This window comes from Perognathus longimembris, chromosome 3, assembly GCF_023159225.1.
Source record: "Perognathus longimembris pacificus isolate PPM17 chromosome 3, ASM2315922v1, whole genome shotgun sequence".
NCBI lineage: Eukaryota > Metazoa > Chordata > Mammalia > Rodentia > Heteromyidae > Perognathus > Perognathus longimembris.
Window position 1 is genome coordinate 119,082,451 of NC_063163.1, and position 13,966 is coordinate 119,096,416.

Genomic DNA, 13,966 nt, shown 5'->3' on the forward strand with positions numbered 1-13,966 from the left:
AAAACTGCTGAGGAAACCACCCCCAGCCTCTCTTTTCCCCAGGAGCTGAAATTGAATCATCGTGCCTCTTGGCCAGAGAAAACACCGCTCTGCGCCGAAGTTCAGAGCCCCGTGTGTGTTTTTAATTTTAATGAACACGGAATTGACCATATTCCCGTGGCGTAGTGTGATATTTCAGAACCCGGGCATAGCCGGGTAATTGGCATAACCTCTAATGTGTATCACTTTTTCTGTTGGAACTATTCTGTCTTTTTGTCTCTTCTGTGGTCTTTTCTCTTCTGAAGTAGACAATTGGTGCCCACCCTCCGTTGCTCTGTAGAGCATTAGGACGTATTTCTCGCGTGGAACCGCTGCCCTGTACCCAGTTGGGCGCCCGCGGCCCCGGGGCCCCCTGGCTTGGGCTCTCGGCATTCTGTGTGTGCGGCTGCCATTCAGCATGGGTCCTGATTCTCTCTTGGTGTCTTCTAGGTCAGCCTGAATGACTCCCACAATCAGATGGTGGTGCACTGGGCCGGAGAGAAAAGCAACGTGATCGTGGCATTGGCCCGGGACAGCCTGGCCGTGGCAAGGCCCAAGAGCAGTGATGTAAGTCCTTGTGCTGCTCCGGGTACCCGCCCCCCCCCCCGGGGCTGTCAGCTGCCCTCTCTTCCCCTCCGGGACCGTCAGCGGGAGAATGGACAGAATTAACCCCAGCACAGGGAAGGGGATGCGGGAAACAATGGGCACACCAAGCAAGCAGCCGGTGCTCAAAGCAGAGGCGGAAGTGTGGGCTTGACCCCGAACCCCGGAATCTCACCGGGTGATTTGTGTGTTGGTGTCTTCCAACCCGTCAGGATTGGGTGGGCTGTTCCCATGGATTCGCTCATCATTTTATTTTATTTTGTTTTTGTGCCAGTACTGGGCTTGAACTCAGGGAATGGGTGCTGCCCCTTTTTCGTTCAAGGCTGGTGCTCTACCACTTGAACCGCAGCTCCACTTCTGGATTTTTGCTGGTGAGTTGGAAATAAGAGTCTCAGGGACTTTTCTGCCCAGGCAGGCTTCAAACTGCGATTCTCAGATCTCAGCCTGCTGAGTAGCTAGGATTGGAGACGTGAGCCACCAGCACCTGGCTTCAGAAAGATAGATTCTGCAAGTGAGGTAGAAGAACTCCAGCACTGGTTGGTAGTTTGGACAGACAGGGGCTTAGTAGCAGGAAGGGATTCCTAGGTGTCACTGGGGATGTTGGGGGTTGGGGGGAGGGATGAAGCCCAGTTGGGGGCTCCCCGTGGGAGACATGTCACCTGAACCTCTACTTGGGGCCTCAGTACCTGCAGCTCACATCCTAGAACCCCTGCAGTTCCCAGAGAACCGGGAGACAGGCCTTTCCCGTTGCTGGCCTAGCCGATCCAGTCCTTTCTCTGAACATTTGAGTGCATCTCACCGGGAGTGAATCCCATTGAACATTTGAAATGATGAACTCTTCTAGAATGAAATAGGAGATAAGATTAAATGCCTGGAGTTAATAAATAGGAACGGCAGAAGTTTCCTCCATCTGTATACAAACTCCATTAAAGAATTGGCAGCTGAAACCGAGATGTTCTGATGTGAAAAGTTAATGTAAAAATAAACTGTGACTCAGCGGTGGAGGTTGGTGGTTCTGAAACAGAAGCGTACCCCGTGTGCTTTAAAGAGGCCTGGAAGCGTGGTTCCTAAGACCGCCCCCCCCCAGCGGAGGTCTGATGGGGAAGAACTTATGCAGATGAAGACCTAGGTGATTGGTGGAACCTGGGCAGCCTCATGAATATTCAGTATGTGCCCATGGCCATACAGGGCATACAGCGGTCGAAGACTAAGTGCAGAACTACGTAGCCTGTGAGTGTCTGGTGTCTGGCCACGCCTGGCGGGCCCTGAAACCAGAATGCCTCAGTTGGAATCCTGGAGTTGCCATTTATTCGCGTTCGGACCTCAGGCCAAGGAATTTAGCAGTAAAAGGCTAGAAGTGGGGATGTGGTGGCTCAAGCGGTAGAGTGCCACTCGTGACTGAGAAAGCCAAGTTAGAGTGAAAGGCTCTGAGTTCAAGTCCCAATGCAGGCACATTTTTTAAATTGAGAAGCAGTGCTTTATAAAGGACTTGGCACGGGTGGATGTGGAGATGTCTGCTGTACATTTGAATCCCTCTTCGTCCTCCTCCCGCTGTCATTCCTACGTAGCTTTGAACTACATGGAAAAGAATTTTAATCAAACTGTTTACTTCGGAGGCTCATCCTTGGAGGTAGGAAAGTGATCTGGCTAGCTGGCACCTTGGGGCCGTTTGGCTCTTCCTCCTCTCCTGTTAGGCTTTGTTCCTCAGGGGACCGTGTGGCACTGAGGTCCTAGCAGGCTGATTGAGTAGGAAGCGGTGTCGGGGCAGAAGCAGAGGGTAGGAGCAGGGCCCGGGCACAGGGCGCCTGCCCCAGTTCACCTGGAGGTGGAGCCTGAAAGGGAACTGCGCACGCGTGGGGCTCCAGGACGGAGACCCAGCACGCTGGCGGCTCCCTGGAGGTCACTCGGCACCGGCAGGCCCCTTTGCTGTGCCGTCCAGGGGGGTGACGAGTGGATTGCGGCACCCCAGCCCTGAGTGAGGTCGCTGACCTGGGAGCCCTGTCTTCTCTGTTGGACAGAAGGAGACCCCAAGACCCAGGGAAGGGGCGCGGCTCTGCCCTGCTTCCTCTCACCGTGACTTGCATTCAGTCAGTGTGGCTGACCCGGGTACCCTCTGTCTTCCCTGTTTGCACGGGGCAGTGCTAGCAAATATTTGCATGTTTGCGCCGCCCATCTCCTCTAATGACCGGGTGACTTTTATGAGTCTCTCTATTTTATGTGTGTGGTGTCTGGCAGACTCCTGGCTGTTGGTTGACTCTCAACGCCTGCTTGCAGTTGGATCACACATGCACCCATGGCCAAGGCTCTATGGGATTATTCTGGGTGTTCTCATTCTTCTAAGGAGTCACCCGCCATTTTCCCCCAACACTTCCCTCAGCGCTCTTTCCCATAAACCACTTCAGCAGTAACTTGCCATCCTGGTCCCAGGGTCCTCCCAGCTTTGTCTGATGAACCCCTTGGTTCTGTTCTTTATGCTTCCCACCTCGCAGGTCCTGAAGTCTAGGGTCCAGAGTAGCTGGCGACTTCCGTTCCGCCCTCCTCAGCCCGTGTGATAATGGCTGTGACGGTGTCTGGCTCCGAGGGTGGCAGCCGGGTTCAGGGACCGACCTGGCTGCCGTTTCAGTGTTGTTGCTGTGGCAGAAGTCCCCGTGAGCTTCTGTGAAATGATTTGCAAAATGGCATTGGTCCTGTGGGGTTGTTCGAATTGGTCGGGCTCCTTGATGCGCACAGCTTGGCATTGTCTCTGCGCGGAGGAGGCCCGCAGTGAGTGACGGTCATTCTTAATGTCTCGTCATAGCGTGACGGTTCTGGCCAGAGATGGGGGTGCCATGGAGAAGTGATATCTGTTGGCCTAGGCATGGGTCCTGCTGCTACTGTGGTCGCCCAGGCTGCAGAAGAAAACACTAGTGCAAGAGAGGGATTCTGGGACCTGACCTCGGGTCTCACCCCTTCCAGGCGAGCTTGGGACCCCCGAGCCACGCCTCCCGCCTGCTGACGGGCAGATGCCTGCACCTTTAACCACCCCAGCTCTTTCCTTTTCGTCTCTCGGGAGCTCAGAGCCTTCTTTCCTTGCGTCTGCTCTGGAGTGCTCTGAGACGCAACCCTGCGATTACCTTTCGGAGACGGTTATGTGGAGGCTACAACACATTCTCCTTTCAGAAGGGAGCACATCCTCCCTGCATCTCTGGATGTCGTTTGTTAACCACTGGACAGTGCCGCCGCATGGCTTCTCCCTCCCGCTCCAGACACGGGGCGTAATCTCAGGAGAGGCTGGTGAATTCCGGGCAGAGGTGGCTATAGCTCTCCTAGGTTCTCTGCCTCCCCTGTTTCCCCCCCCGCTCAACCCTGAGTTTTGGGGCAGGTGCTCTGTTGCCTCTTTGCCAGTCACCCGCCAGTTCCGGTCATTCACGTACTCAGGGACCCAGGGGTACCATGTTCAGGATCCGTGGCAGGATACTATGAGAACAGAGGCGGAGCGCCGGGTTTCCCTGGTCCTCGCCAGCTCACTCCTCATCCCTCCCGTTCTGTGTGGCGCAGGTGTACGTGTCTTACGACTACGGAAAGTCATTCCACAAGATTTCAGAGAAACTCAGCTTCGGTGTGGGAAACGACACGGCGGCTGTCATCGCCCAGTTCTACCACAGCCCTGCGGACAACAAGAGGGTAAGGCGGGGGCCGGGCTGGGGCGGTGACCGGCGGGCACGGCCCGCGGAGGGCGGGTACCCCGTCGGAGGCGATCGCTGGTTGTGCTGAAGGGGGTGGGGGTGGGGGGGCTCCCTAGCGGGAGCCAGCCGCGCCGTGTCTCTGCAAACCTGGGGGCTGGTGATGGGGCTGCGGTTCTCGGGGTGGATCCAGGCGTCATCAGGCTGACCCCATACTGGCCGGGCAGGATTTCTGGACAAACAACGGCAGGTTCCGCCACGGGAAATCTGCCAGCCGGTGACTCAGTGACTCAGTGACTCACCGGTGGCAGAACTGTTTCTTTCCCAGGTGCCTTGCCTTGTGATCCACATCACAGTATAATCATCCTTGGCTCCCAGCACGGTGCCTGCTGAACTCTTGATTTCCTGTGTGTGTGTGTGTGTGTGTGTGTGTGTGTGTGTGTGATGTGTGTGTGTGACGTGAGTGTCTGTAAACACCCCCCCACCCCCCTTACATGTGTATACAAAAGCCACCCAAGCCAGCAGCCTCTGTTTTGTCTTCTTAGCATGCCTGGGGCCTCTGATTCTTTAGCAGTGCCCCCTCTGCCCCAGATTAGAAGGAAGCTTTGACCCTGCGCCCGCCCCCCGCCCACCCCCCGCCCTGCCCCAACCACCAAGAAGGTGGAGAAGGAGAACAGGAACCCACAGCTTGCAAGACTTTCCTGCCCGCCTGGGAGCTCTTCTTTATGAGTTTGATTCCTTATTTTCAGGACTCCTGGCTTCTCCTAGGGACCGGCCCTTTGTGGATTATCCGCATAGCAGTGAAAGCTCTCTGCTTATCTAGACAGGGCTGCGGGATCTGGGGCCACCAGGTCCTTCTTCCAGGGCCCCTTGTTGGCTTCTCAGCTGCCTGTGGTCTCTTGGCAGGAGACCCGTTCACAGTGGTTAGAACGGCTATGGTCAGGTCCTGATCGATCCCAGCAGACTGTGGCTGGAAGGAGCTAGGTCTGAGAGGCCCCCAGCCTGGCTGGGTTTGAACCTTTTCACCGGAGGAGGACATGGAAGGTTCTGGGACTCCAGAGCAGAGGCCTACCCTCTGGGACTTTAAGAGGAGGCAGAGGCATTCAGAAGTTTCCAGGCCCCAGTGGGTTAGAGAGAAGAAGATTTGGAAATCACCAGAACTGTCTTATTGGGACAGAGGAGTTCGGGTCAGCATTGCCTAGTGAAGTCTGTGTTAGCCACACCCTTCCCTCTCTTATCTGAATAAAGGGTGACAGCCTTTTTCCTTGGGGGGGGGGGCTGACAAGCAAGGAGCAGGCGTTGGAGAGAACGGACTTGCTGTGTAGGCCCTTGGCTGGGTGTGGTGCCTTGTGCCCACTGCCCTGTGGTGGGTAGGCCTGGTCCTGGGTGCTCACAGAGGTGGTGGGGTGCGCTCTACCTGTAGGTGCTCACAGAGGTGGTGGGGTGCTCTCCACCTGGTCCTGGGTGCTCACAGAGGTGGTGGGGTGCTCTCCACCTGGTCCTGGGTGCTCACAGAGGTGGTGGGGTGCTCTCTACCTGTAGGTGCTCACAGAGGTGGTGGGGTGCGCTCTACCTGTAGGTGCTCACAGAGGTGGTGGGGTGCTCTCCACCTGGTCCTGGGCCCCCGTGGGGGAAGCATTCCGTGTGAGTGTGGCGGTTGGCTCCCCGAGTGGGCCTGAATGCCTCCAGGAAGCAAGCCGCACCCTGTCCTGCCCGTTGTCCAGGACCTCTGCCCTGAGGGCTGCTGGCGCCCTTCGATCCCAGGTCTCGGCCTCAAGGGCGGCCTTGCGAGGTCCTGTGGCCTGCTGGGCTCGTGCCTCCCGGAAGCCCCTCCCTCTCCTGGGGCTCAGACGCAGGCAGGCCGGGCATCTTCCTTCCTGCGGGGTGTGGGTGGCAGTGGGGTCTGCGAACACCACGAGGATGAAGAGTTGGCCCCGGGCTTGGGGGAAGCAGGAAGAGCAGCTTGGGGGTGCTTGGGGGGGCACTTGGCCTGCAGAAGGTACAGAGCGGCCCTGTAGTCCCCGGGCAACAGACCCAGGAGACCTGGGGGGTGGGGGGCGGTGGGGGAAGAGGTTCAGATGGTTCCCAGTGACGCTGGGGCACCCCACGTGCCAGTGGCCTCGCAGAGGGGTGCACGGTGCGCCCCCGAGGGCGAGGTGTGAGGCTGCGGAGTCCAGAGAGCAGAGAAGAGGCCCCTGAGGAGGGCAGAGGGGCAGGCCGCCATCTTGAGTTCTAGTTCTCCTGAGAAAGGCTGTCATCTTCCCCGCCCCCCCCACAGCTCAGGGCGGAAGGGATGACGTCACTGAGCTGATCACTTTAACCTTTGTTCCCTAAGAGGCGAGTTACCCGCCCCCCACCTCGAACCGCTTCCGGGGAACACCCACCTGGATCCGGGTGCCTCGCTGGCACCGGTGGCGGCAGGGTGGCGGGCGCAGGCAGGTCCCCTGCTCATGGAGGCCCCGTGGGTCGTCAGCGGGGGGGGGGGGGGGCTCTGGGAGGCGTGGATGACAGGAGGGGGCAGCCGGCGGGTCTGGGGGAGCGTGGGGGGAGGGGGTAGGAGGAGGCCACCGCCCGCCCTGACCCGTGTAATGTCAGGTTCTCCTGTCCCCTTAGTCTCTGGCCCCACGCCCTTCCCCTCGGTGCCCTGCGCTGTGCCCCGAGCCAGCCGGCCACCCTGGGACCCTGGCGATCCCCTCGAGGTCGCGGGGTTCACTGGGCCGTGGCTCACCGAGTCCGTGGCTCCCTCGCGAGGGCCACGGACGCGTCCTGGGGCGTCCAGATCTCGGGCTCCGCGGCGGCGGGGAGCCGTCCGGCCTCCCCCCAGGCCGAGGCAGGCCCCTCTGAACCCCTGAGTGACGGCAGCCGGGGCCGGGGAGGCGGGCGCAGACCAGGGAGCGGAGGGCGGGGCCGTGCTGCTGGAGACCGGGGGGTTGGGTGACGGGGAACCTCACCCTCGGGCCCCGAAGAGGCCTCGCAGCAGGGAGGGCTGCTCTGCTTTCCTGCCGGGCGCGTGGGGGGTGCACGGCCTGGCGGAGGGGGGCTCCCCGTGCCCCACCTCGGGTGAGCTGGGATGCGGTGCACTTGGCTCGGAGGGGGACATCGCCACGGGGTGCCGAAGCAGGATGGGCGCGTGGCAGAGAGTTCGCCCTCAGCTCCCGCCAGCCCCGAGCCGTGGGTGGGTGGAGGGGGCCGCCTTGAGGACCGTGGGGTGCTGCGGCATCCTCACGGAAGGCAAGGCAGTGCGGCCTCTGCCGGGGGAGTGGGCGTGGTGCCTGGTGGTGCGCGTGACGGGGTGAGAAAGATCGCCGTCGAGAACGGGAACCGTGTTCCAGCTATGCAGTTGCCCAGTCCCTCAGCACAAACGGCCCCCGAGTATCCCGCACCCCGGGCTTTGGTCAAAGGCGATCCCGGGGGCTAGGGACTTCATAAAGAAAAAAGCAGGTGGATTTACCCGACGTTCTTGGAAGCTGAAAGGCCAAGGTAGCATGGTCCCCTCCAGCTGAGCTCTGGCGGCGTCTGGCGCCAGTGACGGGGGATGTGATAGAGGGAGAGATTCCTGGCAGGTCCAGAAAGCCAGGGGGTCCGGGGAGAGAACTAACGGATCCCTTCACGTCCAGTGATCAGTTTACCTTGCACGAGATGAGGCTCCACCTCTTCAAGGTCCCAGCACCCCGTAAAATCGCCACACCCAGGATCAAGCTCCCAGTGCGCGACCCACCGAATCCAAACACAGCAGGTGCTCGGAGCCTGCGCTTCCGGGCAGGGCCGGGAGCCGCGGGGAAGGTTTAGCCGCGTGAGCCCAGGGCACAGAGGGGATGGGGACGGAGGAGCCTGCAAAGGAGAGCCAGGGGTCTGCGTGGGGCAGGGCCGGGAGATGGAAAGCGCAGACAGAAGAGAGCTGAGGTAGGCCGTTGAGTGGCAGAAGGCAAGGGAAGAGAGAGCGAGTTAAACAGGGCCGGGAAAGGCCTATGACTTGAACTCCGGAAATGCTGGGTTCCAACCGGAAGAGGGAAGGATTGATGATCTGTTAAGGGACAGGCTCTGCGCCAGTCGACTGGCTTCTACGTGCTGTTTGGCCTTGCGTCCGCTCTGCTAGCTGGCCGCGATGAGCCTCTGTGCTACTATCGAAAGGCGTGAGCGATCATACTGTCCAGGCCTGGAGTCTCTGCAGGGTCTTCGTCGCTGTGCATAAGAATAGAGTGAGTGAGAAGGCAAGGAGCCCTTAGCTTGGCGTCTGGCAAGTGAAGATGCGTTCGTAACATTTTTAGCTATAATCCATAAGCAGTTCACAAGTTCTGTGATGTTGTTTTAGATTCGCAAATGTGATCTTGCTGCGAGCCATGAAATGAATTTCTGGGTGGAGGAGTCTTCCCCAGTTGAGATTGCTCTCTTCCCCAGGAACCAGGATGGCTTAGGCGCTGAAGGATAGTGCTATTTCTAGAGAATACTTCCATGATGAAAATTATGATAATCATCCTGGCATCCTAATTGTTTTTATTGCATTGCATTTGCTTGGAGTCATTTTTGCTTTCCAAACATTCACCGTTCTTTAAAAAACTTTCCGTTAGATTTAATTAGTCTCGTATAGAGTGTGGAGATTTACGTTAGATGCCGGGAAGGAAACCCGAGAGAAGGAAGCCCGCAGAGCTCACGGCCTGCGAGGTTCACGGTTTGGATTTGGGGGAGCGCGGGCGCGGTCTGGAAACAAGGTCAGGGCGTCCGTGGGCTCCGGGCGCGGTGCGGGAGAGGCTCCCAGCGGAGGACGATCTGGGTCAGGTGCTGACTGCAGAGCGTCCTTGCGCCGATTCTGTCAGCGTGGCTCACTTCTAGGACGCCTCGGCCGGCTTGTGGGGGGAGCTGACTGCCCCTCGCACTCGTTTCTGGTTGGGAGGCCTGGTCCCCTGGGCCACTCAGAAGCAGAGCTGGCCCCTGGCCTTATTGTGTTCTCTCCAGGCTGGCATCGCCGACGCTCCCAGCCTCGTTTCCAACCCTGCCCTGCAGCCCTGAGGCTTCTTCTGTCAAACTCAAGTGACAGTTATTTTCCCTCCTTGGTACCCAAAGTCAAACTGCCCCGGACTCGGGGCTAACCTTTCCTCACGCAAGCCAGGCCTCTTACAAGGTGCCGTTTCTCACAGCCGGGGCTGGGTAGGGTCTTGTTGGGCTCTGCAAGGTGGTGCTGCTTGGTTGTCTACCTGTGAATCACGGGCAGCTGTGGCCAGGCCTGTCTCCTCCGTTCGTTTTCAGGACACTGAGGGAGGGATCCCCGGTTTTCATTGTGGCACCCCTGTGCACAGCCCTGGCTGGGCCTGCTGCCCCCTGAGAAATCTGGAGGCCCTGGCAGTGTTGTCCAGCCTGATTTGTTCAAAGGCACTGCCTGTGCCGGAGCCAAGCATGGCTACTTCCTGCTCTGCCCGGGCTGCCGGGTCGTCTGGCCCCATGGTGAGAAGCGGCGGCTTGTGTGAGGCGGCTGTGCCGTCCGTGGGGGTGGGGGGCAGCATGCCGGCCCCCGAGGGGCTCATGAGACGCGGGGACAGATGGCGACGTCAGCTGGGTCCGGCCGCTCTGAAGGGCAGGCCGTCCTCGCTCGTCCTGGGTGCCGACACCACCCTCAGGGTGACCGAGCAGCCCGTACAGAACAGGGATGGCCAGGTCCGTTGAAGGAAAGCTCACAGAGGCGCGTCCAGGGTCACCCCAGGTCACGGGGCGCGCTCGGGTGCTCCCCGACCGTCCGGCCCCGCGGAGCTCCCTTCCTTGAGCCTGGTGGGGCGCGTGCAGCGCGTTTCCATGGACAAGGGCGGCCGGGGCAGCGCTGGCGTCCCCCGACGGAGGGCTGTCAGTGCGGTCGCGCGTGGGGTGGGGGGAGAGCCGGGCGGTCCCGGCTGGGTGCTGCTCTGAGCTGACCTGCCGTTCTGTTTCGTTGGTGTGTTTGTAGTACATCTTCGCGGATGCTTACGCCCAGTACCTGTGGATCACATTTGACTTCTGCAACACCCTCCATGGCTTTTCCATCCCATTCCGGGCGGCTGACCTCCTCCTCCATAGCACGGCCTCCAACCTGGTGCTGGGCTTCGACCGGTCGCACCCCAACAAGCAGGTACGTGCGTCGGTGGGGGGCGCAGTGCTGCCTACGTTTCTCCTCCGCCTGGCTGGGTCCTGTGTCCTCTGAGTGACCTTGCCTCCTGCCCCTCCCTCCTCCTCGGCGGGGCAGGCCTTTGTAGCTACTATTTCACTTACCGCAGCTAAGGAAAAGTATATCCTCCTTGGCACCCTCTGCCTGGGCCCCGGCCAGCACGTGACACCCAGCACGGGGACGGCCCCGTGAGTCCAACCCTGGGCCTTTCTGGGCTGTTGCCTTGGTGGTCCGTGGAGGCCGTAGGATTTAATCAGGGGGAGCCGCGTGCGATTGCTGGAGCGTGAGCTCTCTGGGGACTTCTTGTCACGTTCCTGTCCAATGTCTCCATCCCTCCACCGTTATTGTTTTTGTTTGGAATTGGACCCAGGGTCTCACATTTCCTAGTGGCAAGGGCTCTGCTACCCAGCGATGTCCACGGCTCCACCTCAGATGTACTGTGTTGTCTACCATTAGCTTGTAGAATAAGTTCCCTGTAGAAATATGTGTAAGTACTTATAAGGTACTTATGGGATAAGTGCCATTATTCCCCCTTTGTGTGTGTCAGCGTGCATGTGGGTATGACATAAGTGTGTGTGTGCACACTCCTGTCTCCAGGATGGAGGGAAAGCTAGCAGGTGAGGAAGGAGCCTGGGTAGGATTTGTACCTCCAGGTTGAAACAAGGAAATGGGTGGGGCATAAACTTGTAAAACCTGTAAATCCTGTAGGATTGGGCTTATGGTGCCTTCCCAGTGTTGTTGTTGTGTTTTGTTTTTTTGCTCAGAAGAGCTTTGGAACGGTTCTTCTGCTTTGCCAGTTGTTTAAGCAGAACACAGATCTGTTTATGTTTGCTTGCCTTAGGGAGGAACCTAAGCTTGCCCGGGCCGGGTTGGTTTACCAGAGGAGGTGGGTGCCTGTTATTTTTGGTCTCAGGCTTCTTCACGTATACTGCCTTGTGCCAGGGGAGCCTCGGGTGTCCCCGGCAGCTGCGGGCCTCCGGCTGAGGTCAGCAGGTGAGCGACTCGAGGCCAAGCTCAGGGCTCCCTCCACCTCCCCTGGTGCTCTGCCCCTCGCTGAGTCCTCTGCGTTCGGCCCGATGACCAAGGCCTGTTCCGGAAGTGCTGCCAGTTGAACCCAGGGCCTTCTCCTGTGCCACACGCAAGGTCTCTGCCTTCGCTCATGGTTTTCTTCGTCTTCTTTTGGCTGTGGCAACGATACGTAACATACTGTTTACTACGTGCCTTTTGGTTTTTGTTTTCGTGAGGGGGTGTTGCTGGGACGTGCACTCAGGGAAAGCCTTGCGTTCTTGTTTGGCTTTTTTGCTCAAGGATTATTATACTCTCCCACTTGAGCCACACATCCATTTCCAGTGCATATACGTATGTAAACACACACACACACATATTTTAATTCATCTTTTTGCAGTGCTGAAGTTTGAATTGAGGGCCTTGTGCCTTCCAGACCGCTACCCCCTGGGCCACGCTTCTAGCCGTCTCCTTGAATAGGTTTATGTGTGAGCTCCCTTGGACTGGGGCTTACCTATGTATGCTTACTGCAGAGCTGGGTTGACAGGTGTATGTCACCGTCGTCCATTCCGATTGGATGACACCGAGGTCTCCATAACGTTTTGCGGAGGCAGACATTGAGCCACGATCCTCCTTCTCTCAGCCTCCCCGGTCGCGGGGATTACAGGCGTGTGCCATTGCCCCCGGCTTCCCGGAGCCATTTCTAAGTGTACGCTTGACTAGGTACATTCACACCGGTGTGCAGTCCCAGCCTGTTCCATTTTCAGAGCTCTTCTCCTCTCGCCGCTCTGTCCCCACTGAACACCAACTCGAGTCCCCTTCCTCCTCCGCCCTGGCACCCGTCTCCGTGATTTCGACTCCTCTAGGTCCTCACCGAAGCGAGATCACACCGACCTGACTTCCTGTGACGGAGTTCTTTCACTCAGCACGGTGTCTTCAAGGCTCGCGTGTACTCCACAGGGCCTCAGAATTTCCCCCCTTTTAAAGGCCGTGCGTGGAAGAGCCACGCCGTGTACCTTCTGCTCAGCGGCCTCCCGCTGTGCTGCACGCACCGTGGCCCTCGTTGCGGGTTTCCAGCATGATGGGTTTCCCGTCACCAAGCGCCCTGCCCTGTGGGGTAGCTTCCGGTGACCTTTCAGTGGAAGGCGTCCCTCCTCGCCGCTGGGTGCCTGGGTGACGTGGGCGCCAGGGGGCGGCTCTGTCCCGCCCTCTCTGCCCATCCGGGCTGGCTCTGTCCTCGGGGGCGGCGCTGGACTGTGGTGCCCCGCAGGCTGGACCTGCCTCTCTCCTCATGGCTGCTTCTTTCTTGCTGTTCTGGTCTTTGCAGCTGTGGAAGTCGGACGACTTCGGTCAGACCTGGGTTATGATTCAGGAGCACGTGAAGTCCTTCGCCTGGTAAGTTGTGTTTCCTTGTAAACCCGTCTCTGAGACACCTCGTTTCCAGGGCAGGTCTGTGGCCCTCCTCTGAGACGGGAGGCCCACCGAGCACGGAAGGTCCGTGAGAGCCGAGTAGAGCCTTGTGCTTTCCAACCCGCCAGGGAGCCCCAGGAGTCAGTCTCCTCGTGACCCTCACACCTAACACAATTCCTCAAGACCCCTTCCTCCAGCATTGCGCAAGGAGTGGCGGTTTTCCCCTCTATAAAATTTAGATATTTGTTCATTCATGATGCAAGTTTTTTTGGTCTTGTTAAATGTCAAACGATAAACCTCCTCGATCCTTTAGGGTGTAAGAAGTTGAATAGTTTAATGGATGTAGCTGTTAAAGAGAAGACAGTCTAGCAGCTCAGAGGAGACGCCGCATGTCCCTGACGCGCGTCTGGGAAGGGGCAGGCACGGAGCATGGAGGGGTCAGGGGCTCTTCCTTCTGACCGGAAGCCAGGGGGCCGAGTCGCTTCCGGCAGGGGGCGCTGCCTGTGATCAGGGACACACTTGACAGGTAGGACCCGGCGTGCGTGGGTCCGTGGGGGACAGGGGTTCCTCACAGAGGACGGGATGGCCGAAGTGGCCTCGAGTGGAGGGCACTGCCTCTTGTGTGGACAGTGGATTGGATGGAGGTTGGGAGGAGAGATGGGTATCAGAATCTGCCGCGGGAGCTGGGTGTGGCCGTGCGCTCTCGTACAGCCTAGCTCTCAAGAGAACGAGGCAGGAGACCTGGGAGGTAGAGGCACGTCTGAGTTAGATAACGAGTTCTAGGCCAGCCTGGGCTACATAGTAAGGACTTCTCTCCCCCCCCCCCCCCAAATAAACAAATAATAGCGAAACCCACATCACCAAAGAGCCTATCAAGGAATTTGGATGGAGTTCAGAGGTGTAATGGAAGGTCACTGCGGGGGCTTGAGGACGGGCGGGCGCGGGACCGACGCCCGCAGTGTAAGCACAGGCGTGGCAAGCCGTGATCTCGGCGGACCAAGTGCGCTGACAGCAGTACGGTGTGTCCTCTTGACCACAAGTGTTTGCACATGGGCAGTGCATGTGGAGCGCAGATTTCCAGGAGGGATCGTGGGGTGAGCGGATTTATTTAGCCGCTCATCGCCTCCAACCACAGACC

General features: G+C 58.8%; 1 protein-coding gene across 2 annotated transcripts in view; it reads left to right on the top strand.

The window, feature by feature from the left end:
• The window catches only part of Sorl1 (sortilin related receptor 1), a 98,965-nt gene that overhangs the window by 14,335 nt on the left and 70,664 nt on the right, over positions 1–13,966 (top strand). For both annotated transcript variants that reach the window (XM_048344009.1, XM_048344011.1), the window contains exons 2-5: positions 469–585; positions 4,159–4,284; positions 10,216–10,377; positions 12,746–12,813. In XM_048344009.1, coding sequence (XP_048199966.1) covers positions 469–585; positions 4,159–4,284; positions 10,216–10,377; positions 12,746–12,813 — 473 coding nt within the window. The remainder of the gene's footprint in view (positions 1–468; positions 586–4,158; positions 4,285–10,215; positions 10,378–12,745; positions 12,814–13,966) is intronic.